Raw genomic sequence first — 25,725 nt, 5'->3', positions numbered from 1 at the left:
GTGAGGTTGGAGAGGAAGGGAAAGGGGAGAGGTGAGGTTGGAGAGGAAGGGAAAGGGGAGAGGTGAGGTTGGAGAGGAAGGGAAAGGGGAGAGGTGAGGATGGGAAGGATGGGAAAAGAGAAGAGGAAGGGCAGGGAAAAGAGAGGCAGAAAATGGGGAGGAAGGGAAAGAATGAGGAGGGAAAGAAGAAGGAAAGGAAAGGAGGGAGAGGTGAGAATGGTGAAGAAGGGAAGGAGAGGAGAATGGGAAAGGAAAGGAGGGAGAACAGGGAGAGAAGGCAAAGCTCTGGGCTGAGCACCAGGGGTTGGCACAATGTGGGAGTACAAGAAGGGCTGGGGGTTGGGGCGGAGACCACCCAGCGCCCGGCGAGGCAGAGTCGGAGCGTGCCCGACATTGATCCTGCGTGTCTCCTGCCCCTCCGCCGCCGACCCCCGCCCTCCCCTTTCCCGTGGGCTCAGGTGCTTCTGTGTGGAGTGTCTGGAGGTCCTGGTGGGGCCTGGCACGTCGGCCAACGCCAAGGAGCAGGAGCCGTGGAGCTGTTACATGTGTCAGCCCCAGCGTAGCCACGGGGCCCTGCAACGGCGACATGACTGGAACCGCCGCCTCCAGGACTTCTTCACCAACGACAAGGGCCAGGAATACGTAAGTGACTTGCCCAAGGTCACACAGCTGACAAGCGGCGGAGCCGGGATTAGAACGCACGACCTCCGACTCCCAAGCCCGGGCTCTCCGCCGGGCCACGCTGCTTCTCATAATTAGGTTGTTGGATACAGTCCCTGACCCTGTCCGCCTCCCCCTGAGACTGTCAGCTCATTGTGGGAAGGGAATGTGACTGTTGATTGTTCTGTTATACTCTCTCGAGCGCTTAGTACAGTGCTCTGCACACAGTAAGCGCTCCATAAATGGTATTGATTGCATGACAGGATGAATGAAAGCCTTCCCTCAGCCAATGTGAGCATCTGGGAGATTTTTTTTTTTTCCCCCAATCCTCCCCAGATGGAGATCTCCATTCCCTAAGTTTGATCTCTTTCTCTCTCTCCATTTCATTGACAGGAGGCGCCTAAAATTTACCCAGCAGTGCCTGCGGAACGGAGGCGGCCGATTAGGGTGCTTTCCCTCTTTGACGGCATAGCAACAGGTGAGGAGACCGTCCATCGAGGAATCTGTCAGGAGGGGACAGACATTAAAAGAACAAAAATTGTGGTATTTGTTCAGCCGCATGGCCAAGTGGCTCTGCCACTTGTCTGCTGTGTGACCTTGGACAACTCACTTCACTTCTCTGGGCCTCAGTTACCTCATCTGGAAAATGGGGCCCACGTGGGATAGGGACTGTGCTTGTATCCACCCAGGAGTTTAGGACAGTCCCAGGTGCATAGTAAGCCCTTAACAAATGCCGTAATTATCAGTATTATTATTATTATTATTATTCAGCGCTCACTGTGTGCCAGGAGGTGGGGGAGACACAAGTTAATCAGGTTGGACACAGTCCCTGTCCCCCGTGGGGCTCGCAGTCTTAATCTCCCTTTTGCAGATGACGGAACTGAGGCCCAGAAAAGTGAAGTGACTTGCCCAAGGTCACTTAGCAGACAAGTGGCAGAGCGGGGATTAGAACTCAGGTCCTTCTGACGCCCGGGTCTGTGCTCTAGCCATCAGGCTGTGCCACTAAAAGAGCTCACGATCAGTAATTTTTATTTGAGTATCTGCTGTGTGCAGGTCACTGAAATGAGCACATGGGAGAGTGCTATACTGATACTGAGTGCTTAACATGTGCAGAGCACTGTACTAAAAACGCTTGGGAGAGTCCAATGCAGCGGAGTTGGTAGACATGATTCCAGCCCACAAGGAATTGACAGTCTAGAGAGGGAGACGGACATTTAATATCACCACAATCAATGGTAACATGCCCTGCCCTCAATGAATCAATTATTGAGCACTTACTGCGTGCAGAGCACTGTACTAAACGCTTGGGAGAGGACAACAGAGTCAGTAGACACATTCCCCGTCCACAACGAACTGACGGTCTAGAAGGAGAGACAGACATTAATATAACCAGTCAGTCAATGGTATCTAAGGAGCGCTTACTCTGTGCAGAGCATCGTACCAAATGCTCGACAGAGGACGACAAGATTTGCCAGACGCGTTCCCTGCCCGCAACCAACTGACAGTCTAGACCAGGAGACAGACGTTAATTTAGATTAATTATGAATGTGGTCATAATTGCTATGGGGCTGAGAGCGATGGAAGATGCCAGCCGGTGGTTTCCCTCTCCGGGTTTCCCTTCTCCGACAACGGAGTCTGGGACGAATCATGTGGTGATTTTGGTGACACATTTCGGGATGGTCCTCGGGCTTCTCCAGGCCTAGCCGACCCATGGTTTCACGGTCCATGGGATGATGAGAGCCGGGATGGAGTGAAGGGGGAGGAAGTATTAGGGGAAGATGGGTCCCCCGTACCTGAGAATCGGGATTACGGCGGTGAAACCGAGGTCAAACCCGTGCGCTGTGACTTGAAAGATGGAGGCCCGTGGGAGCTCCTCATGGAAATTTCCACCCCTGGGGGGTGCTTGCTTCCTCTAAATTGGTGGAGAGGGAGGTGAATTTCCACCCTGGGAGGGGGCACTTACTTCCTCTATATTGGGGAGGGGATCGATCGATTTCCCACCCTTGAGAGAGGCCCCCTTCTTCCTCTAAATTAGGGGCGGGTCAGTGCAATTTCTTGCTTCCTCTAAATTTGAAGGGGTGGTAATTGAATTCTGTTCCCCAACGACCCCACCCCGTGTTTGCTTCCTCTAAACTGGGTGGGGGGGGGGGGGGCGATCCATTGAATTTCTGCTTTGGGAGACTGTCCCTTCCTCTAAATGTTTGAATTTCTGTCCCCAGAGGGCTACTTACCTCCTCTAAATTGAGGGGGGGAGCAATTGAATTTCTGCTCCCTTTAAATTGGGGGTGTGTGGAATTATTGAATTTCTACACTGGGTGGCTGTTTACTTCCTCTAAATTTTTTTGGTGGTGGTGGTTGGGGGGAAACAACTGAATTTCTGCCCTGAAGCTGCATGCTTCCTCTAAATTGGGTCAGGGGGTCTCTTGAATTTCTGTCTCCCGGGCCTGCCTGCTTCCCCTAAATTCAATAGTTCAATTGAATTTCTTCCCCTGGGGGGCTGCTTATTTCTTCATAAAGGAGGGGGATCGTAACTGAATTTACCACACTTTTAGGGGGCCTCTTACTTGCTCTAAATTGGGGTTGAATTTCCACCCTGGGGGGGCCGTTTGCTTCCTCTATATTGGGTCGGGGGGCTCAATTGAATTTCCACCGCTGGGAGTCTGCCTGCTTCCTCTAAATTAGAGGGGGTATGGATTGAATTTCTCCAAATAAGGGACGGATAAGTTGCAGTTCTGCCCTCCAAGGGCGGCTGTTTGCTTGCTCTAAATTGAGGAGCAGATCAATTGAATTTTCACCCCTGTGGCTGCCTTGAATAATAATATAATAATAATAATAATTTTGGTATTAAGTCCCTACTATGTGCCAGGCACCGTACTAAGCGTTGGGGTGGATCCAATCAAATCGGGTCCGGACACAGTCCCTGTCCCACCTGGGGCTCACGGTGTCAATTCCCATTTTCCAGATGAGGGAACTGAGGGCCAGAGGAGTGAAGTGACTTACCCAGGGTCACAAGTAGAAAGCTTGAAGTTGAGGGGTGAGGTGGCCCAGTGAGCGGTCGGGAGACCGAGCAGGGTGTGAGGGTTGGAAGTGGAGAGGGGTCCCACCTCAGCCCCTCAGCCCTTCCTGGCCCCCGATAGGTTATCTGGTCCTCAAGGACCTGGGGATCAAGGTGGACAAGTACGTGGCCTCGGAGATCTGCGAAGACTCGATCGCCCTGGGCACCGTCCGTCACGAGGGGAACATCGAATACGTCCACGACGTCCGGAATATCACCAAGAGACACGTGAGGGCAGACCCTCCCCCCGGGAGAGGGACCCACACCCGGAGAGGCGTAGTAGGATGGGTGGGAGGGGGTCCTGTAATAATAATAATGATAATGGTACTTGTTAAACACTTAGCACTGTTCTAAGCTCTGGGCCAGGTACAAGTTAAACAGATTGGACACGGTCCCTGTCCCTCACGGGGCTCAGTCTTCATCCCCGTTTGACAGATGAGGGAACTGAGGCCCAGAGAAGCGAAGTGCCAGGCCCACGGTCCCACAGCAGACGTGGGTCAGAGCTGGGATTAGAACCCAGGTCCTTCTGACTTGCAGGCCCGGGCTTTAGGCACTGAGCCACGGTGCTTCTCTAAGAGAGGCGAAGAGACTTGCCCAAGGTCACACTGCCGACACGGGGGCAGAGCTGAGATGAGAAGCTATACCCACTAGGCCCTACATCTTGGCCGCTCTCCTCACCCAAGTTTGTCTTTTGCCAGGGAGGATCCGGGCGGATCCTGTGGCCCGAAGGGGCCACTTTCGGAGGTGATTTTAATTGATTTTTAAATTTTGTTTTCTCCTCCCTTCTCCCTGGATCTAGATTGACGAGTGGGGCCCCTTCGACCTGGTGATCGGCGGAAGTCCCTGCAACGACCTCTCCAACGTGAATCCGGCCAGGAAGGGTCTGTATGGTGAGGATCGGAATGTGGGGGGTAGATCGGGCGCCCCTGGATGGAGGTGGGGCCGGGTTCTCCGTCGTGGGGGCGGCAAGGACGGGGACCACCCAGAAAGGAAGAAGGCTAAGTCGGACACCCCAGCTGTCCGGAAATGAGGGCGGGATGTTAATAGTAAAGCTGTTCCGGTGGAATTAGTTGTCGTAGCTGCCATAATTAATAGTAACGATAATACCCTGTATCTCCCCCAGTGCTAAGAACAGTGCTTGGCACATAGTAAGCGCTTAACAAGCACCGGAGTTATTATTAGTAGGAGCAGCAGTAAGTGCTGAACATGTGCCAAGCCCTCTTCTAAGCGCCGGGGGCGATGCAAGGCAATGGGGTTGGACCCAGCCCCCGTCCCACATGGGGCTCCCAGGCCCCGTCCCCGTTTTACAGAAGAGGCCACTGAGGCCCAGAGAAGTGAAGTGGCTTGCCCCAGGTCACTCGGCGGGGCCGGGATTGGAACCGGCGAACCCCGACTCCCGACGGCGGGCTCTTGACGCTAGGCCGGGCCGTTAGCAATAGTAGCTGAAGCGGAAATAGTGGAACCGGGTAGGAGTGATCATTCGGTGGTGTTTACGGAGCGCTTATTCTGTGCAGAGCTCTGTACTGAGTGCTTGGAGAGCACAGTTCGGCAATAGAGAGAGGCAATCCTTACCGGTAGTCGTAATAATATGAACAGCGGTAACTGTAACAGTAATAGAGATAATAGGAGGGATTGTGATATTCCCCACCCTCCCGCCCCCACAGAAGGCACTGGACGCCTTTTCTTTGAGTTTTATCACCTCCTCAACTACGCACGTCCCAAGGCCGGAGAGAAGAGACCCTTCTTCTGGATGTTCGAGAACGTCGTGGCCATGAGGGTGAACGACAAGAGGGACATCTCCAGGTTTTTAGAGGTGAGCCATCTGGAATCCGTCCTTCCGTCGGGGGGCTTTACTGAACGTCCACCGTGCAGATCACCGGTCTAAACGTCCTCAGTGTTTAGAGATCAGCCAGCCCTCTGCCCCCGCTCTCGGCCCCGGGAGGGATGCTGTTCTTTGAAGCTGAGACAGAAAATGCACGTGGAATCAATGCATTCATCAGTGGGATTTATTGAGCGCTTACTGTGTGCAGAGCACTGGACTGAGCGCCCGGGAGGGGAGATTATAAAAGAGTCGGTGGCGGCGGAGCCGAGAGGGGAACCCAGGTCCTCCTAGGCCCCGGCTTTTTCCGCTAAACCGCGCCGCTTTCTCCGTTCTCCCCGAGCTGTCCTCCCTACGTACCTCCCCGGCTGTGACCCCCGACCTCTAATAACCCTCTCACCGAGGGTCGCCTCCCTGGCTGTGACCCTAGTGACCCCCGACCTCTAACCCGGGCCTTCTTCCCGTTTCCAGTGCAATCCGGTCATGGTGGACGCCATCAAGGTGTCGGCAGCCCACCGCGCTCGGTACTTTTGGGGCAACCTGCCCGGGATGGACAGGTAATCCACTCCCCTTCCCCACTCCCCAACCGTTAGACAGGGCTCAAACTAACAGCCGTAATCATCGTCATTGCGTTGACTCCGTGCTGATCGCTGTGCTCGGCGCCGGGGATCCCAAGGTCGGACACGCCTCCCGTCCCATAAGGGGCTCGTGGGCTAAGGGGGAGGGAGAGGAGGGATGGAAGCCCCATTTTGCAGACGAGGAAACGGAGGTCCAGGAAAGTAAAGTGATTCCCCAAGATCGCCAAGATGGGGAAACAGGCCCAAGGAAGTAAAGTGACTCGCCTAAGGTCCCCAAGGTGGGGAAACTGAGGCCCAGGGAAGTAAAGTGACTCGCCTAAGATGCCCAAGATGGAGAAACCGAGGCCCAGGGAAGTGAAGTGACTTGCACGGGGGACTCAAGATGAGGAAACCGAGACCCGGGGAAGTGAGGTGTCTCTCCTTCGACCCCCAAGTTGGGGGAATTGAGGTCCAGGGAAGTGAAGTGGCTTGCACAGATAGAAACGATCCTTTCCCACAACCATACAATCCGTCAATCGTATTTATTGATCGCTTCCTGTGTGCCGAACCCTTGGGAGAGGATGATACAACAGAGTTGGCCAACACATTCCCTGCCCGTAACGGGCTGACAATGGGGAGACAGACATTAATGGGAATCAATAGTATTTATAATATTTAATTTAGATGTGTGGACGTAAGTGCCGTGGTGGGGAGAGGGTACATGAGCCAGACTCTGTTGGCCACAGAGAGGCCTAGCGAGTTAGAGGAGCTAAGAGTACGAGCTGGAGTGTTGGTGGGAGAGCGAAGGTAGGTTGACCCGATTGGACGTCTTACAGCCGACGGTGAGGAGTTTCTGTCTCATACGGAGGCGGGGCGCTAACCGCTGGAGCGTCTCTAAGAGCTGGGGAGATGTGGACCGAATGGTTTTGTAGAAATCTGGAAGTCTGGACTGAGGCGGACGTCAGCGAGGAGGCTGAAACTAAGCACTTGAGAGTGTCCGATCCAGGCAGTACTCACAGTCCCTCCCCTAACTAGCATAGAAAACTGATTGAGAAGTCACAAAGGGTCTATATATTATTTTTTGAGCGCTTACTCTGGGCAAAACACTGTACTAAGTGCTTGGGAGGGTACAATAGAACATCAGACACATTCCCTGCCTACAAGGAGCTCACAATCTAGAGGGGGAGATTGACATTAATATAAACAAGTAGATAAATTACAGATTTATATAGATGTGTACCTATGTGCCGTGATGGGTCGATGACAAAAGAATAGAAAGTCCCTTCTGGAAACGAAGACCGTTTCTTAGGCGGTCGTCGTCGCCGGAAAGGGGTGTCAGGGAGAGCTCAAGATTATATAAGAAGAGGGCGGTTTTCGGACTGTACGGGGCGTACTAAGTTTTGGCTAATTCTCAGGCCGCTGGTAGCTTCAAAGACCGATAAACTTGAGCTTCAGGACTGCCTGGAGTTCAATAGGATAGCCAAGGTAAGCGTCGTCCCAAAGCATGGTCTCCCCTCCCCGCCCCTGAAAATCCGTTTCCCCATCCGGGGAGAGCAGTCGCTCCGTCGGTGATGTTTGTGGAGCGCCGACTGCATGCAGAGCACTGGACTGAATGCTCCCGTGGCTTCTGACGTCATCCTCCCCCCCCCCCCCCCCCGGCTCCCCGCTTCTGGGAGTCCAAACCGTCTCCAGGACCCGAATATCCGTAACGAGGTCACGGCCCAAAATGGGCGTCTCTTTGCCTCTCCCGTGATGGTTCTCTGGATCCCGGCCCAGTTCTCTTGGCATTTGGATGCATTGGCCCGCCCCCGGTCCCCCTCTCCCATCCTCACACCCCCTCCCGTCTCACCCGCCCCACCCCCCCGTCCACCTAAAATCCACCTCCCCAGTTCTCCGCTTAGGGCTCGCTCCACCCACCCATGGTACTTACTGAGCGCTTACCACGTGCAGAGCAGCGGACCGAGCCCTCGAGGGCGTCCGCTAAGCCGAGCGCTCACTACTCGATGTTTTTCTTCTTCAGTTGAGGAAAGTACGGACTATTACGACCAAGTCCAACTCGATCAAACAGGGGAAAAGCCAACAGCTTCCCGTTATCATGAACGGTAAAGAAGACATTTTGTGGTGCAGTGAGTTAGAAAGGTGAGAGGGAAAAAGGAGAGGGTGAGATTGGGGGTCCGGGGTGCTGGGGGGACGGGAGTCGATTCCCGAAGGAAGGGCGCTTCCGTCCGTTAATCGACGGGGTTTATTGAGCACCCAATTGATGCCGAGCGCTGTGCTGAGCGCCGGGAAGGCACCCGCCGGCCCTGCCCCTCGGAGATCTTCACGGGGGGGGATGACAGGGCCGGCGTTAGAAGGCGCGTCGAAACAACTGACGCCGCTCATCCACTGCGTGACCTTGGGCGAGTCACCTCGCTTTAAGAAGCGGCGTGGCGAGCCTGGGGCTGCGAGTCGGACGACCTGGGTTCTAATCCCGCTCGGCCACTTGGCTGCCGAGTGACCCTGGGCAAGTCACTTCACTACTCGGCCTCGGTTTGCTCATCTTTCAACCGGGGATTCGGACCAAGGATGGAACCGATCCCTTCTCTAAGTAATTGTCATACGAATCCTGTCTATCAGTGGTATTTAGTGAGCGCTTTCCATGTGCAGAGCACTGTACTAAACACTTGTAGGACAATACAATATCAGTACGATGGTATTTTTGGAACGCTTACCGCTTGCAGAGCTGTGTACTTAGCTTTTGGGAAAGGACGATACAATATCGATCAGGACAGTACAGTTGGGTTGGTGGACAGGTTCCCTGCCCACAAGGAACTGACAGTCTAGAGGGGGAGACAGACCTTACTGTTAAGAAATAATTAGGAAATAAGTGCCGTGGGGGTGAAGGGGAGGATTAAAAGGGACAAATCAAATGCAAGGGTGACACGGAAGGAGTGGGCGAAAAGGAAATGAAGAGTTAGTCGGGGAAGGCCTCTTGGAGGAGGAGGCGGGCCTTCAATAAGGCTTTGAAGCCGGGGGGATTCATTTTCTGTGGGATTTGAGGAGGGGGAAACAGTCCGGGCCCAGAGGCAGGACGTGGGTGAGAGGTGGCGGCGAGATAGGTCGGGGAAGGCGTGATTTCAAAAAGGCCTCGGCGATGGGGACTATTCATTTTTCGTGGCGAGGCACCTGAATTAACGTCCCTGATCCGGTCCCGATTCCGACTGCGGTCTCTAGCCCCCGTCTCTCACCCGATCCGCTGTCTGTCATTCCCCGTCGCCTCTGGGATATCTCGGACCGCCCCCACAGCACGACGTCAAACTCGGAAGCGTCGGGAGCCCTCGATCTCTTCCCCCCTCTAAAGCCTTTCCCCTCTTGCATTTTCCCTCCGGCCCCTTGGCCTCTCCGCTCCCCGTCTCACGCCCCATCCCTGCCCATCCCTCCTCCCGGATCCGGCCCCTTCCCGTCTGTCCAAGCTGCTTCCGCCCCGATCCGCGAACCTCCCCAGCCTCTCCTCCGTCCTCCGCCCGGTTCGGTCAATCTTCCCGAAGGGTCGCACGATTCACGTCTCCCCCCCAAACCCTCCCGGCGGCTCCCGGGATCTCTGGGGATTTGGAGACCCCCGACTCTCCTCACACGGATGTTCTCTCCCCCCCCGTTCCCCGGCTTCCTCTCTTTGCCCCTCGCCGTGGACTCTCCCTCTCCCACTCAGTCCCCTCTCAAGCCTTCCCGCCTCTGACGGACCCCCGGCTCTCCCCCACTTCAGATCCCTCCTCGAATCCCACCTCTCTCAGCAGTTCTTCCCCGATTCATCTCCCAGCCACCCCCACCCCAGCCCTCAATTCTATCCGCTCCCGGGTGCGGCCTCCCGACCTTGGGCCAGTAACTTCCCTTCTCTGGGCCTCAGTCTCTTCACCTGTAAAATGGGAATTCGACCGCTGATCTCCCTCCTCCTTAGACTGGGAATCCCGCGAGGGTCAGCGGGACTGGATCCACCCGCTGGGTGACCTTGGGTAAGTCATTTATCTGCTGGACCTCAGTCTCCTCTGTTAAGCGGGGGTGAAATACCCGTTCTCCGCGCCCCCGCCCCCCAACCTTCGACCTCGAGCCCGTGAGGCACGGGGACCGCGTCTGGCCCGACGGTGTCAGCCCTGGGGCTTAACGCAGTGCTCGGCACACAGTAAGTGCTCCACAAGACTCAGATTCAGAGGCAGCAGAGAGAAAAGGGCCGGGATTCTGAAACCGGGGGCGGGATTCAACGCGGTGCTTTCATCGACACCTCAGCTCTGCAAGCTTGATGGCGGGCGCCACACGGCCGTCTCTTGGGGGAGACAGTCGCTTCGCTTCTCCGGGCCTCGGTTCCCTCATCTGGAAAATGCCCCACGGGGGGCAGGGACCGGGTCCAACCCGATTCGCCGGCGTCCGCCGCAGCGCCCGACACGTAGTAAGCGCTTAGGAAATACCACAGTCATTATTATCGTCGTTATTACGTGTGTGTCTGCGTGTCAACATCCCCCCACCCACCACCCCAGCACTCAGAGTGCCTGGCACATGGTGACCGCTGAACAAATACCACAATTATTATCATTATTATGGTAGTTGTGTGGGGTTGTGTGTGTCAACCTCCTGCCGATCCCCCACCCACCCTTCTTCTTTTCCAGGATCTTCGGCTTCCCCGTGCACTACACGGATGTGTCCAACATGGGCAGGGGGGCTCGGCAGAAGCTGCTGGGGAAGTCCTGGAGCGTTCCTGTTATCAGACACCTGTTTGCACCCCTCAAGGATTACTTCGCCTGTGAATAGCCCAGAGCCGGGGGTGGGCGGTGGTGGGCGGCTTGGGGGGAGACGGGCCCGATCAGAAAGCGGGGCGGGACGTCCGTTCCGGAGCCCCATCCCGCCGCCTGACCTCGAAGCGGGTCTTCCCGTGACCCCGTACCTCAGCTTTCCCATCGGCGGAACGGGAACGGCGATAACCTGTCTCCCCGCTCGTTCCGTCCCCCCACCCCCCGCCCCGGATCCCAGGCACTGAAGCGGCCTCGGAGGCCCCCGAGAGCGGCCCGAGAAGAAACTTGAAGAGAAATCGGGGGGACGAGGCCTCCCCGTCGGGTTTTTTTTCCTCCCTCTTTTTCCCGTACCCCTCGGACGACTGCTAAGAAACCAAAACCTCAAGCCCGCGTCCCCTTCGGTAACCGACCGGCCTCCCGCGGCCGTTCGGCCTGCTTTTTTTTATTATTATTATTATTTTCGATCTCCTCTTTCCCCTTTCCTCGTCTCCTCCGTCCGGCCGCGTCCTCTCCGCCGTCGGCCGCCGACCCTTGAGGCGGGGGGACGTGCGGACGGACGGAGCTGTGCTGTGAGGAACGTAGGGTGACGGTCACTCATTCAACCGACCGTATTTATCGAGCGCTCACTGTGTGCAGAGCACTGTACTGAGCGCTTGGGAAGTACAGCTGGTCAACGGGGAGAGACAGCCCCTACCCGGCATCGGGCTCACGGTCTAGAAGGGGGGAAAACGGGGAACGAAAAGCAAGTAGGCAGGTCGTCTTCTAGCCGTAGCGAGGAAAGAAACCGTGCATGTGTGTGCGTGTATGTATGTGCCTGTGTGTTCGCGTGCTTGTGCGTGCCTGCATGTGTGTCGTAGCCATGATTTCGTTTCGAAAGTAATCAGGAATCCCTCTGACGCTTCTTAAAGGAAGTCGCGGCGGGGAGGTTGGAAATGGTCGCTGCCGGGTTTAAGGCAGGGTTCTTCCGCCGCCCCCCCCACCCCGCCTCCGGCCACCCTGTACTGCTTTTATTTTTCGTTTCGTTGTTTTCCTTTTAAAGCGATGAGATCAGCAGGGATGATTTCGTGTTTTTCGGGGATCAGTTCTCTTTTTAAAGAAAAAAAAAAAAGGAAGTCCAGGGCAAGAACCAAGCACAAAATCTCCGTTAGGTCTCTTTCTCCAGGCCGCAGTTTGGGGGGGCGGGCCGGAGGTAGGCCAGCCGGATGGAGAAGCCGTCCGGCCCTCGTACTCCTACCTCACGTCTTCCCCCGGACCCCCCCGGTCCTCCCCCACCCCCGGCCGAGACACCTCAGGGAACGGAAGGGGGCAAGATCGCCTCCCGCCTCTCCGCTTCCTCGCCCGGAAATTCCCCTTCGCCGGAAGCCGGGCCCGCGGGATTCGAACCCAGGACCTCGGGGCCCGCCCACGCTCCGACCGCCGCCGTTTCGGAAGAACTTTCCCCTCCTGCTTGGCGGGAAAGACAGAGGATCTGGAACGGAAGCGACGCCCCCCTCTCCCCCAAATCTGTCTTTTCGCGAAGCTATTTTACGGGGGGTCCGAGGGGAGGACCGGACTGCGTTTTAGAATCACGGTTGTAGTGGGTTTTCGAGGCCCTTCTTACTCTTCTCACTGGTGCTATTTTTTTGGTAGACTCAAGGACGTTGGAAATTTCGGTGGGGTGCTTTTTTTTTTATACAGCCTTTTTTTAAAAAAAATCATCAGACTTCTATTTTTGGGGGTTAATGTTTCATAAACATGTTTTGTAACAGGAGCCGAGTAACAAATAAGAACAAACTCAGAAAACTGTGCCTTGTCTGAACAGTTTGCTAATTTTTAGGATGGAAAAAGACAAAAATAATTAGTAGACCTGATTACAACAGTTTGATTAAAGTCAGTATTTCTCTATGGCTGGACAGCTTTCTTTATCTCTCTTCTTTCCCCTGGTATTAAATGCCGAAGGCCTCCTGAGAAAGGAGCACACGCCTGCATGTTTTCTAATCAGCTCTGCCTCTCTCACACACATTCGCAAGGTTCACAAGGGTCTTCCAATTGAGTTTCGTAATTTAGCTTCTCACACCCAAACGTACGCAGGTTTTCTAAACAGGATTGCGCACGGATACGATTTCTGATAAAGCTCAGTGTTGATGTGGGCGCGCATTTTAACTCAATCGTATGGAGCGCTTACGGTAAGCACGTGGGAGAGTACGAAACAGACGTGTGCGGGCACGCTTTCTAATTCCTCGTCACCCATACGTGTTTTCTAACCAGTTTAGCGTGTGGCACCGGCACACGCGTGCACGGGACAAAACGTAATTGGCTAAGCTTGTCACGCAGACGCAACGTTTACAATTAGGTCCTCGTGGCACCGTCTGCACAATGTCACAGATTTAGCCTAATTTGCTCTCTTTTTTCCCCTGTCACAGGGCACTGATAAAGTTGGCCTGTGTGCTGAGGATAATCCACTGAGGATTATATTTTATTCCAACTCCAGAAGATTTCTGATCACTCTGGTTTGTTCATTCATTCATTCAATAGTATTTATTGAGCGCTTACTATGTGCACAGCACTGTACTAAGCGCTTGGGATGAACAAGTCGGCAACAGATACAGTCCCTGCCGTTTGACGGGTTTACAGTCTAATCGGGGGAGACGGACAGACAAGACGACTCAATACCAAGGGCGATGGGGAGCGGGAGTTGAAGTGGACTCTGCAGCCTGGTTTCGCTGTCCGTGGCCCTGGGTGGACGGTTGTGAGATGAAGCCGATAGGAGCAGGCCACTCTCGATGGTGACGGGTGGGATTTGAAGCATCGCCTAGTGGCTAGAGCCTGGGAGTCAGAAGGTTCTGGGTTCTAATCCCAACACCGCCACTTGTATGCTGTGTGACCTCGGGCAAGTCGCTTCACTTCTCTGGGCCTCAGTGCCCTCATCTGGAAAATGGGGATGAAGATTGTGACCCTGAAACTCCCCCAGCGCTTAGAACAGTGCTCTGCACATAGTAGGCGCTTAACAAATACCAACATTATTATCATTAAGCAGGCAGGAATGAATGAATGAATGAAAAATACCAACATTATTATTAAGCAGGCAGGAATGAATGAATGAATGAACGAACCCACGACCTTCGGACTCCCCAGCCCGGGCTCTAGCCATTAGGCCATGCTGCCTCCCAGGCCCCGCCCCCTGCCTCAGTCTCCGTCCCCATTGGCCCCGTCCCTCAGGCCCCTCCCCCTCCCCTCAGGCTCCGCCTCTCCCATCAGACCCCGCCCCTCCCCTCGGGCCCCGCCCCCTCCCCTCATGGTCCATCCCCATTGGCCCCGTCCCTCAGACCCCTCCCCTCAGGCTCCGCCTCTCCCATCAGACCCCGCCCCTCCCCTCGGGCCCCTCCCCTCCCCTCACGCTCCATCCCCATTGGCCCGCCCCCAGGCCCCGCCCCCTCTCCTCAATCTCCATCCCCATTGGCCCCGTCCCCCAGGCCCCTCCCCTCAGGCTCCGCCTCTCCCATCAGACCCCGCCCCTCCCCTCGGGCCCCACCCCCTCCCTCATGCTCCACCCCCATTGGCCCGCCCCCAGGCCCCGCCCCCTCCCCTCAATCTCCATCCCCATCGGCCCCGTCCCCCAGGCCCCTCCCCTCAGGCTCCGCCTCTCCCATCAGACCCCGCCCCTCCCCTCGGGCCCCGCCCCCTCCCTCACGCTCCACCCCCATTGGCCCGCCCCCAGGCCCCGCCCCCTCCCCGCAATCTCCATCCCCATCGGCCCCGCCCCCTCCCCGCAGTCTCCATCCCCATTGGCCCGCCCCTCCGGCCCCGCCCCCGGCGCCTCCTCTCCCCTTAAAAGGCCGCGGTCGGCGCGCCGGCGGGTGACGTCATTGGACGTGAGGGGAGCGCGCGTTGCGCGTGGCGTCATCGCGCGGCGGGGCGGGGCGGGGCCGGGACGTTTGAACGAGGCGGAGCCGCAGGCGGAACCGGAGCGGGAGCGGGAGCCGGGGCGGGGGGCGGCCGAGCCGGTGAGGGCCGCGGGGGGGCGCGGGGGAGGGGAAGGGACCGGGGCCGTGACCCCTCGGGGGGGGGGGGGGGGAGCGGGGTTTGCCCCCGGAGGACACGTGACCGGAAGTGCGGGGGGCGGGGGCCGCACCACGTTTCTTTGGCCGCCCCCCCCCCCCCCGCACGACCCTGCGCCCGACGCTGCGGAGAGACACCCAGGCGTCGAGCAGGTGCCCCCCCCTTGTCCTCAGGGCGCTTCCGGTGCACAGCACTGTGCGATCGGCTGTGCAGGGAGGGGCCGGGGGAGGGTGTGCGGAGCCCTGTGCTGAGCGCTGCGGGGAGGCAATATAGTTGGAAGACGCTATTCCCATCCCCTAGGAGCTGACAGTCTACTGGGTGCAGAGCCGGTGCTGAGCGCTGGGGAGAGTCCAATAGAGAGTAGACGCAATTCCCGCCCACTAGGAGCCGACGGCCCGCCGTGTATGTGGTGCCCTGGACTGAGCGCTTGGGAGTGTCCAATAGAGTGAGTAGACACCGTCCCTTCCCCCCGAGTCGACGGCCTGATGTGTGCAGAGCACTGTACTGAGCGCTGGGGAGAGTCCAACCGAGTGGGCACCATCCCTTCCCCCTGAGTTCCTGGCCTGATGTGTGCAGAGCACTGTACTGAGCGCTGGGGAGAGTCCGAGTGAGTGGACACCATCCCTTCCCCCTGAGTCGACGGCCTGATGTGTGCAGAGCACTGTACTGAGCGCTGGGGAGAGTCCAACCGAGTGGGCACCATCCCTTCCCCCTGAGTTCCTGGCCTGATGTGTGCAGAGCACTGTACTGAGCGCTGGGGAGCGTCCGAGTGAGTGGACACCATCCCCTCCCCCTGAGTCCCTGGCCTGATGTGTGCAGAGCACTGTACTGAGCGCTGGGGAGAGTCCAACCGAGTGGACACCATCCCCTCCCCCTGAGTCCCTGGCCTGATGTGTGCAGAGCACTGTACTGAGCGCTGGGGAGCGTCCAACCGAGTGGACACCATCCCCTCCCCCTAAGTCCCTGGCCTGATGCGTGCAGAGCACTGTACTGAGCGCTGGGGAGCGTCCGAGTGAGTGGACACCATCCCCTCCCCCTAAGTCCCTGGCCTGATGTGTGCAGAGCACTGTACTGAGCGCTGGGGAGAGTCCAACCGAGTGGACACCATCCCTTCCCCCTAAGTCCCTGGCCTGATGTGTGCAGAGCACTGTACTGAGCGCTGGGGAGCGTCCGAGTGAGTGGACACCATCCCTGCCCTCGAGGGGCTGGGGGGTCTGTCAGAAGCATGTCCTGAGCGTCCCCCCCGGGGTGCAGAGCATTGTGCTAAGCACTTGGGAGACGCGATTCCCTGCCCTCGGGGCTCTTATAGCCTGCTGTGTGCAGAGCGCTGTAGTAAGCACTTGGGAGAGTCCAATCCTACAGCGTCGTGAGACACATTCCCTGCCCACGAGGAGATGACCGTCTAGAGGGGGAGGCAGACAGTAATATAAATAATAATAACGATAATAATGACTACGTGCCAAGCACCGTTCTAAGCGCTGGGGGAGATACGGGGTCATCAGCTTGTCCCGCATGGGGCTCTCGCTTTTAATCCCCATTTTCCAGATGAGGTGACTGAGAATAACAGTAGTAATGACGATGGTATTTGTTAAGCGCTTACTCTGTGCCAAGCACTGTTCTAAACGCTGGGGTAGTTACAGGGTCATCGGGTTGTCCCCCGTGGGGCTCCTGGGCTTCATCCCCATTTGACAGATGAGGTCACTGAGGCCCAGAGAAGTGAAGTGACTCGCCCAAGGTCACACAACTGACAAGTGGCGGAGCCGGGATTAGAACCCACGACCTCTGAGTCCCCAGCCCGGGCTCTTTCTGCTACGTCAGTTGTTTCTCTTGAGCGCTTCCGGCGTGCAGAGCGCCGAGTACAGTGCTTGGGAGAGTCCAATACAACAATATACCAGACACGTTCCCTGCCCACAAGGAGCTTACTGTTTAGACGGGGAGATGGACATGAAGAGAAGTGAATAAATGAGGGCTGTGGACAGGAGTGTCGCGGGGAGGAAGAAAGGGAGCGAGTCCGGGTGATGCAGAAGGGACGGGGAGAAGAGGAAAGGAGGACGCAGTCACGGAACCCCTCCCGGAGGAGGAGGGGGGGGGGGTGTGCTGCTCCTCCAGGACAAGGGCAGTGACTCGCGCCAGGTCACCCCGCAGACAGGTGGCGGAGCCGGGATCGGAACCCAGGTCCTCCCGGGCCCAGGTTCTCTCCACTGGGCCACGCTGCTTCTCTGAGGGGTGAAATGACTGGCCCGGCGTCACCCAGCAGACAGGTGGAGGAGCCGGGATTAGAACCCAGGCCCAGGTTCTCTCCGCCGGGCCACGCTGTTTCTCTAAGACGCGAAAAGACCGGCCCAGGGTCACTCGGCAGGCGGGTGGCGGAGCCGGGATCGGAACCCGGGTCCTCCCGGGCCCAGGTGCCCTCCACTGGGCCACGCGGCTTTTCTGACGTGAAATGACCGGCCCGGGGTCCCCCAGCAGGCGGGAGGCGGAGGCGGGATTAGAACCCAGCCCCGGGCTCTCCCCACTAGGCCGCGGAGCGGCTCACGGCCGGTCACTTGCCGTCGGAAGGAACGGGCCGCTCTGCCGGCTCCCCGGGGCGGGGCCGGTGGCCTGACCCGGCCTCGGGGGGCCCGTGTCTCTTCCCCCTCCCCAGACAATGGCCGTGAACGTGTACTCCACCTCCGTCACCAGCGACAACCTCAGCCGCCACGACATGCTGGCCTGGATCAACGAGTCGCTGCAGCTCGTCCTCACCAAGATCGAGCACCTCTGCTCCGGTGAGACCCCGGGGACGGGCGGACGGAGGGACGGAGGGACCGGGCCGGGGGGGGGGGGTCCCGGCGCCGCCGCGGTCACTTCCCTTGACGCCGAAGGGAGCGAGAGAAGAGAACGGGGCGGGGGAGGGGGCGGCTCGGGAGGGCCGACGGCCGGGGGTCGAGGGTCACGGGTCATGGGTCATGGGCAGGTGCGGCCTACTGCCAGTTCATGGACATGCTGTTCCCCGGCTCCGTGGCCCTGAAGAAGGTGAAGTTCCAGGCCAAGCTGGAGCACGAGTACATCCAGAACTTTAAGATCCTCCAAGCCGGCTTCAAGAGGATGGGCGTCGACAAGGTACCTGGCGGGAATCTATTATGATTATCGTGACGGTATCTGTTAAGCGCTTACCACGTGCCGGGTACCGTGCGAAGCGCCGGGGCCGACCCGAGCAGATCGGGGCGGACCCGATCCCTGTCCCCCGCGGGGCTCCCGGGTCTCCGTCCCCGTTTTCCAGAGGAGGGAACTGAGGCCCGGAGAGGCGGAGGGGCTTGCCCGAGGTCACGCGGCGGGCAAGGGGCGCGGCCGGGATTAGAACCCGTGACCTTCAGACTCCCAGGCCCGGGCTCCACCCTCTGCACCGTGCTCAGCCGAGCCCCCTGCCCCATCGCCACCCCCCCAGAATGGGCGTTTCCACAAAACGGGGCTTTCTCCAAGTGCCCGCTGGCTGCAGAGCACTGGGCTAAGCGTTTGGGAGAGTCCGATAGTCAGTAGACACGAACCCTGCCCTCAAGGAGGTGACGGTCTCCCGGGTGCAGAGCGCTGAGCTGAGCGTCTGGGAGAGTCTGAGAGTCACAATCCATCAGTGAATCGGTGGCGTTTACTACATGCCGAGCCCCGTCGCGAGCGCCTGGGGAGTCCGAGAGTCGGACGCCGTCCCCGCCCTCAGAGCTGACGGTCCGTCGGCGGCGTCTATTGAGCACCCGCCGTGTGCGGGGCACTGTACCGAACGCTTGGGAGAGTTCAGTGCCGCAGACTTGTTAGACACACTCCCCGCCTTCGAGGCGCTCGCAAGCTCTCAGTCCATACCGTGCGCAGAGCCCTGGCCCGAGCTCTTGGGAGAGGCCAGTCCGGTTGTTGGAGGCGGTCCCGGCCTTCGAGGGACCGCCAGTCTACTGTGCGCGGAGCCCCGGGCCGACCGCTTGGGAGAGTCCGGTGGAGTCGGTCGATCCCTTCCCTGCCCGGAGCGCCCGATCTACTGTGCGCGGAGCGCTGGACTGAGCACTTGGGGGGGGGTCCGGTAGAGCAGAGGCAGAGGCGATCCCGCCCCTCGAGGGGCTTCCGCTGTAACGGGGGACCCGGGCACTCCGAGGAAACCTGCGGAGAAGGAAATTTGCGACGGTTCAATATCTGGGAGTGAGAGGCCGAGGGGGACGGGGGATGCTGGGAGACCCTCCCCCCGACTGGGGGGGTTGGGATGGGGTCGGGGGGCTGGGGGAGACCCCCGGGGCCAAGGGGCGACTTGGGGGGCGCACCGGGAGACCCCCGGGGCCGGGGGGAGGGCCGAGGGGGGGCAGGGAGGCGCCCCGGGGTCGACGGAGAGGGGGCCGGGGGCCGGACACCCCCGCCCGGGGGTGAGGTGGGGAAGGTCCGGGGGGCGTTTTCGGGAGGCGGGTTTCGGGGGCGCCCCGGTCAGCTTGGCGAAGGCGGTCCGTGGCTCGTCGGGCAGATCATCCCCGTGGACAAGCTGGTGAAGGGCAAGTTCCAGGACAACTTCGAGTTCGTCCAGTGGTTCAAGAAGTTCTTCGACGCCAACTACGACGGCAAGGACTACGACCCCGTGGCCGCCCGCCAGGGCCAGGACCCCGCCCCCGCCCCCGCCAACGCCAACCCCTCCTCCCTGCTCGCCCCCGGACCCAACAAGCCCAAGAAGACCCTCAGCTCGGGCAGCGCCGGTGAGTCCGGGGGGCCCGGCCCGGCCCGGCCCGGGGAGGTGCCCCTCCAGGCCCACGTGGAGGGCGGGGGTGGAGGGGGGGGCGCCCCCTGGTGGCCACGTGGTGAATGGGGGGGTGGACGGGCAGGGCGGCGCCCCCTTGTGGCCACGTGGTGACAGGAAAGAGGTGGGCGGGTAGGGGCGCGCCCCCTTGTGGCCACGTGGTGAGCAGGGACGGGGTGGATGGGCAGGGTGGCGCCCCCTCGTGGCCATACTGGTGAATAGGGAGGGGGTGGATGGGCAGGAGGGTGCCCCCTTGTGGCCACGTGGTGAACAGGGACGATGTGGACGGGCAGGGTGGCGCCCCCTTGTGGACACGTGGTGACCAGGGAGGGAGTGGCCGGGCACGGCGGCGCCCCCTTGTGGCCACGTCTTGAGCAGGGACGGGGTGGCTGGGTAGGAGGGTGCCCCCTTGTGGTCACGTGGTGAATGGGGGGTGGATGGGCAGAGGGGCGCCCCCTTGTGGCCACGTGGTGGACGGACAGGGGGCGCCCCCTTGTGGCCACGTGGTGAACAAGGAAGGGGTGAGTGGGCAGAGCGGTGCCCCCTTGTGGCCACATGGTGAACAGGGAAGGGGTGGACGGGCAGGAGGGCGCCCCCTTGTGGCCACGTGGTGAGTAGGGAGGGGGTGGATGCGCAGGAGGGTGCCCCCTTGTGGCCACATGACCAGGGAAGGGGTGGACGGGCAAGAGGGCGCCCCCTTGTGGCCACGTGGTGAACAGGGAAGGGGTGGACGGGCAAGAGGGCGCCCCCTTGTGGCCACGTGGTGAACAGGGAAGGGGTGGACGGGCGGGGCGGCGCCCCCTTGTAGCCACGTGGTGAATAGGGAAGGGGTGGATGGGTCGGGCGGCGCCCCCTTGTGGCCGCGTCTTGAGCAGGGACAGGGTGGCTGGGTAGTAGGGCGCCCCCTTGTGGCCACGTGGTGAATGGGGAGGTGGATGGGCAGAGGGGCGCCCCCTTGTGGCCACGTGGTGAACAGGGAAGGGGTGGATGGGTCGGGCGGCGCCCCCTTGTGGCCGCGTCTTGAGCAGGGACGGGGTGGCTGGGTAGGAGGGCGCCCCCTTGTGGCCACGTGGTGAATGGGGTGGTGGATGGGCAGAGGGGCGCCCCCTTGTGGCCACGTGGTGAGCAGGGATGATGTGGACGGGCAGGGTGGCGCCCCCTTGTGGACACGTCTTGAGCAGGGACAGGGTGGCTGGGTAGGAGGGTGCCCCCTTGTGGTCACGTGGTGAATGGGGGGTGGATGGGCAGAGGGGCACCCCCTTGTGGCCACGTGGTGAACAGGGAAGGGGTGGATGGGCAGGAGGGCGCCCCCTTGTGGCCACGTGGTGAGCAGGGAAGGGGTGGATGCGCAGGAGAGTGCCCCCTTGTGGCCATGTGGTGAGTAGGGAGGGGGTGGATGCGTAGTAGAGTGCCCCCCCTTGTGGCCACGTGGTGAATAGGGAAGGGATGGACGGGCGGGTGGCGCCCCCTTGTGGCCACGTGGTGAGCAGGGAAGGGGTGGACGGGCTGGGCGGCGCCCCCTTGTGGCCGTGTGGTGAACAGAGAAGGGGTGGGTGCAGGAGGGCGCCCCCTTCTGGCCACGTGGTGAGCAGGGAAGGGGTGGCTGGGCTGGGTGGCGCCCCCTTGTGGCCACGTGGTGAACAGGGAAGGGGTGGCTGGGCAGAGGGCGCCCCCTTGTGGCCACGTGGTGAACAAGGAAGGGGTGGGCGGGCAGTGCGACGCCCCCTTGTGGCCACGTGGTGAGTAGGGAAGAGGTGGACGGCAGGAGGGCGCCCTCCTGTGGCCACGTGGTGAACAAGGAAGGGGTGGAAGGGCGAGGGGCGCCCTCTTGTGGCCCCCAAATGTCACAGGCCAAGCAGGGAGGCGGAGGAGGGGGTCACCCCCTGTCCGGCCCCCAAATGACAGCACACGGTGAGGAGGGAAGCGGACGGCACTGTTAGAGCCTTTAGGGCGGTTAAGCACCTACACCGCGTCAAGCACTGCGGTAGGCACCAAGGGAGATACAAGTTAATCAGGTCGAACGTGGTCCCTTTCCCACGCCGGGCTCCCGGTCCAAGAAGGAGGGAGAACGGGGATTGACTGCCCGTTGTACAGAGGAGGAGACCTGAGGCACGGGGAAGCGGCTCCACCGAGGTCACACGGCAGACAAGTAGCGGAGCCGGGACGAGAACCCAGGTCCTCCGGGCAGGCCCGGGCGCTCCCCGCCGGGCCGCGCCGCTTCTTAGCGTCGTTGGGAAGGACGCTAATAATTGTGGTGATCGGGGCGTCTGCCAAGAACCGTGCCAAGCACTGAGGTGGATCCCGGATAATCAGGTCAGACTGAATTTTTTTTTTATGGTATTAAGCACTTATCTTGTGCCAGGCACTGTACTGAGCGCTGGGGTAGATCCAAGAGAATTGGGTTTTACGGTCCCTGTCCCATTCACGGTTTTAATCCCCATCTCCCAGATGAGGGAGCTGAGGCCCAGGGAGGTTAGGGTCACCCAGCAGGCAAGGGTGGAGCTTGGATTAGAACCCGGGTCCTTCTGACTCCCAGGCCCTGGGCTCTTTTCACTAGGTACTGATAGAACAGAGTTAGACTTCATTTTGGGAAGAGGAAAAGCGTCAGTCCAGCAGTGGTATTTATTGAGCACTTACCACCGTACTAAACGCTTGAGGCAGTCCGACAGAACGGAGTTGGTGGACACACCTGCCCTCAACGAGCTTCCGGTCTAGAGGGCTCCCAAAATTGGGAAGCAGCGTGGTCTAGTGGGTAGAGCCCGGGCCTGGGAGTCAGGACGACCTGGGTCCTCCTCCCGGCCCCGCCGCTCGTCTGCCGGCTGACCTTGGGCCGTCCCTTCCCTCCTCTGGGCCTCAGTTCCCTCCTCTGTCAAATGGGGATGAAGACCGGGAGCCCCAAGGGGGCAGGGGACCGTGTCCGACCTGATGAGCTTGGGTCTCCCCCGGCGCTTAGTACAGTGCCTGGCACAGAGTAAGCACTCAACAGCTACCGTAAAAAAAAATTGTAATTAAAGTAGCCACATATCTGAGGTGTGTTGAGTTGGTCTTGGTGGGCGGGAGGTGTTAAATGCCCATTTCAGAGTGGGGGGGGTCGCCCCAGCTTCCCGCCGGCCGGAGTCAGGGATCCCTTCCCCTTCTCTCCGCCCGGTCCGGCCCGGCCCGAGGGGCGGGCGGGCGGGCGGCCGCCGGGGGCTTCGGGCCACGGCCGGAACTGCCGTCCCCTTTGCAGAAGACGGCCCCGTCCGGACCCCCGAAGAGAAGCCCCGGGAGAAACAGGCGTCCGCTCCCTGCGGGGACGTCGTCGGTACCGGCGGGCCCGCGCACGCTGTGCTCACACCCCCGCCGTGGGGGACGGGGGACGCCTGGGGCCCACACCACGACCCTCTATCCTCACCCCCGCCTCCTTCTCCTCACTGGTCTCCCCCTCTTCTTCCCTCCCTTCCTTCTCCTCCTCCTCGCTGGCCTCCCCTCCTTGGCTCCCTTCCTTCCTCCTCCCCTTCCCTCCTTTCCATCCTCCTCCCCTTCCCTCCCTTTTTTCCTCCTCCTCTTCCCTCCCTTCCTTCCTCCTCTTCCCTCCCTTCCTTCCTCCTCCACTTGCCTCCCTTCCTCCTCTTCTTTCCTCCCTCCTCCTCTTCTTTCCTCCCTTCCTCCCTCCCTCCTCCTCTTCCCCTTCCTGTCCTCCCTCCTCTTCTTCCTCCTCCTATTCCCTCCCTTCCTCCTCCTCCTCGGGCCGCTTCTCCTCCAGCCCCTCTCCCGCCGGCTCCGCGTCCCTGGCGGGTCACCCCCGGTGTCGTGTGTGCCGGGGAGCGCCGGGTGGGTCGCGGAGGAAGTCACCGTCCCCCCAGAGGTGTACCCGCCTTCACCCCCCACCCCTCCCGGCCGGGCACGTCTCACGCGGCCCCCTCCCCGCCCCCGTCCCGCTGTATTCCAGCCCCGGCGCGGCCCGTGTCCACCCAGAGAACGGCGGCCTCCACCCCCAAGCCGGGCTCCGGGATGGCGCGCAAGGCCCTCGGCGGAGGAGGCAACGGCGAAGACGAGTCGGCCGAGCTGGTCCAGCAGGTGTCTGCCCCCCCACCCTCTCCTGGCCCCCCAGACCCTGAGCCCCTCCTGAGACCCGTCCCCTGCCCGGAACGAGTGTTTCCTCGTCTGAGAGGCGGCGCGGCTTAGTGGCCCGGGCTTGGGCGCCAGGGTTCTAATGTCGGCTCCGCCCCCTGTCCGCCGGGTGGCCTTGGGGAAGCCACTTCACTCCTGGGCCTCAGTGACCTCATCTGGAAAATGGGGATGAAGACTGTGAGCCCCACTGATCTACCCCCAGTGCTGAGAACAGTGCTTGGCACATTGCAAATGCTTAAGAAAAGCCGTTACCATCATTGTTATTATTTATACGTAACCCCGGTCACCGGGGCCATGGCTACCACTTCCTGTTCCCGGCCCACCCGCTCCTTCGGCCTGTGTTTTCTGGGGTGGGGGGTGGGGGGGCCGGGCCGGGGGCCTCCCCAGTGACCGTCGGGTCCCGCTCCCGGGGCAGATCCACGTCCTGAAGCTGACGGTGGAGGACCTGGAGAAGGAGCGAGACTTCTATTTCGGGAAGCTGCGCAACATCGAACTCATCTGCCAGGAGAACGAGGGCGAGAGCGACCCCGTCCTGCAGCGGATCGTGGACATCCTCTACGCCACGGACGTAAGCCGGCGGGGCCGCGGGGAGGGGGCTTCGCCCCCGGACCCCGCCCCCGCCTGACCCTTTCCCTCCCTTCTCTCCCTCTCCCCCCACCAGGAAGGGTTCGTCATTCCCGACGAAAGCGGGCCGCAGGAGGAAGAGCAGGAAGAGTACTGATGGTCACGTCCGTCTGCCCGTGTCCCCGTCCCCCTTCCCCCCCGGTCACGTGTGTGTGTGTGTGCGTGTACGCGCGTGTGTGCGTGTGCCCTGCCCCCCTCAGCGCCTCGACCTCCCCCCGCCCCGGGCCGGCCCCCTCCTCCCCCCCCCCCCCCGCCACCCCAAGGACTGTTTCTGGTTTCCTCCTCTGCCCACAAGCAGCAGCAGCAAGTACCTCTTCTCAAAGTGCACTTGGGCCCCACCCACCCTGACGCGGCCTCTCTCCCCGCCCCGCCCCACGGGGAGACCGAGGCAGAGACGTCTCGGCCAACCGATGCCTTAACAAGTGCTTAGGCGCCCCCTCCTCCCCGCCCCCCATCGTGGCCGGCCTGCGGCGGAGAGAGGCCGGGGCCCCAGGCGCCCGCGAGAGGCCGGCCCCCATCGGAAACGGCCGCCGGGGGAGGGGCTCCGCACCTCCCACCCCGATTTTCAGAAGCAGGCACCACCCCCCCCCCCCCCCACACCCTCCACCTCCGGTCATCCCTCCCGTCCCTCGTCAAAACCCAGTCGGGCGTCGGTTCCGGCCGCCACCTCGGAGGGTGCGACTCCGAGCCGGCCGGGCCCCCTCCCCGCCGGACCCCCCGGGCCCCTCCCGGCCGTTTCGGCCGCGGGAGCGTGGCGGGGGCCTCGCCGGACCCCAGCGTTGAGGGGAGGGCAGGAGCGGCCGGGGATAAAAGTCATTTGATGCGGTACCCGGCCTTGACCGTGTCGTCTGTTGGGGCGGGTGGGCGGGACGCAGAGGAGGCGGGTCTCTGGTCTGAATTAATACTCGTATTTAAAGAAAAAAGGAATCCAAGGCTCCCTCTGCCCTCTTCTCACTCACTCTCCGCCTCTCCCCAGGTCCCCCTCCTCGGTCCAGCTCGGGTCCTTGTCCACCCACCCACCTTCCCCGGGGTTGCACGCCCTGACGTGGGCGGGAGTGAGTGAGTGTGTGTGGGCGTGTTAAAGGCGAGAGCTGGGGAAAGCCCGTATTCAACTACCGAAAACGCCAAAAACAACACGAAAAAATCAGCAAAGAAACCCTCAACTTCCCTTGGGGAAATGGGGAAGGGAGCCACGCCCCTCTCTCTCCGCTCTCTCCCCTTCCTCTGCCCCGTCTCTGTCTCTCTCCTTGTCTCTGCCCCCCCGTCTCTGTCTCCCCTCCCCGTCCCCTTCAGACTCTGGTTGCCCTCACTTTCCCCGGAACCCACACTGTGCCCGGCCTTCTGCCGGGCCTTCCTTT

At 60.4% G+C, this 25,725-nt stretch overlaps 2 protein-coding genes across 6 annotated transcripts in view; both read left to right on the top strand.

Moving 5' to 3' along the window:
• Positions 1 to 12,735, top strand: part of DNMT3B (DNA methyltransferase 3 beta) — a 28,251-nt gene extending 15,516 nt beyond the window's left edge. Inside the window, exons 12-20 of one of the 2 annotated variants that reach the window (XM_029049396.2) lie at positions 459 to 642; positions 1,054 to 1,138; positions 3,798 to 3,943; positions 4,515 to 4,596; positions 5,380 to 5,528; positions 6,006 to 6,091; positions 7,507 to 7,576; positions 8,112 to 8,230; positions 10,729 to 12,735. In XM_029049396.2, coding sequence (XP_028905229.1) covers positions 459 to 642; positions 1,054 to 1,138; positions 3,798 to 3,943; positions 4,515 to 4,596; positions 5,380 to 5,528; positions 6,006 to 6,091; positions 7,507 to 7,576; positions 8,112 to 8,230; positions 10,729 to 10,870 — 1,063 coding nt within the window. In that variant the 3' untranslated portion in view covers positions 10,871 to 12,735. Of the gene's footprint in view, positions 1 to 458; positions 643 to 1,053; positions 1,139 to 3,797; positions 3,944 to 4,514; positions 4,606 to 5,379; positions 5,529 to 6,005; positions 6,092 to 7,506; positions 7,577 to 8,111; positions 8,231 to 10,728 lie in introns of both variants that reach the window. The other variant, XM_029049394.2, reaches the window with a different exon arrangement.
• A 2,014-nt stretch (positions 12,736 to 14,749) lies between these two features.
• On the top strand, positions 14,750 to 24,591 carry MAPRE1 (microtubule associated protein RP/EB family member 1). 4 transcript variants are annotated; one of them, XM_029049403.2, is made up of 9 exons: positions 14,750 to 14,834; positions 15,190 to 15,334; positions 17,534 to 17,657; positions 17,846 to 17,991; positions 19,364 to 19,589; positions 22,860 to 22,934; positions 23,562 to 23,689; positions 24,159 to 24,311; positions 24,405 to 24,591. In XM_029049403.2, the coding sequence occupies exons 3-9, from the start codon at positions 17,537 to 17,539 to the stop codon at positions 24,462 to 24,464; spliced, it is 909 nt and encodes a 302-aa protein (XP_028905236.1). In that variant the 5' UTR covers positions 14,750 to 14,834; positions 15,190 to 15,334; positions 17,534 to 17,536; the 3' UTR covers positions 24,465 to 24,591. The 4 variants fall into 4 exon arrangements, with proteins under 4 accessions (XP_028905236.1, XP_028905237.1, XP_028905239.1 ...); XM_029049404.2 differs by lacking the exon at positions 15,190 to 15,334; XM_029049406.2 differs by lacking the exon at positions 22,860 to 22,934 and having other exon boundaries at positions 14,753 to 14,834.
• Positions 24,592 to 25,725: the final 1,134 nt, after the last annotated feature.

Source organism: Ornithorhynchus anatinus, chromosome 21 (genome assembly GCF_004115215.2).
Source record: "Ornithorhynchus anatinus isolate Pmale09 chromosome 21, mOrnAna1.pri.v4, whole genome shotgun sequence".
In the NCBI taxonomy this organism is placed as follows: Eukaryota; Metazoa; Chordata; class Mammalia; order Monotremata; family Ornithorhynchidae; genus Ornithorhynchus; species Ornithorhynchus anatinus.
The sequence above is the reverse complement of the archived record's forward strand: the minus strand, read 5'-3'. Positions and strand labels throughout refer to the sequence as shown.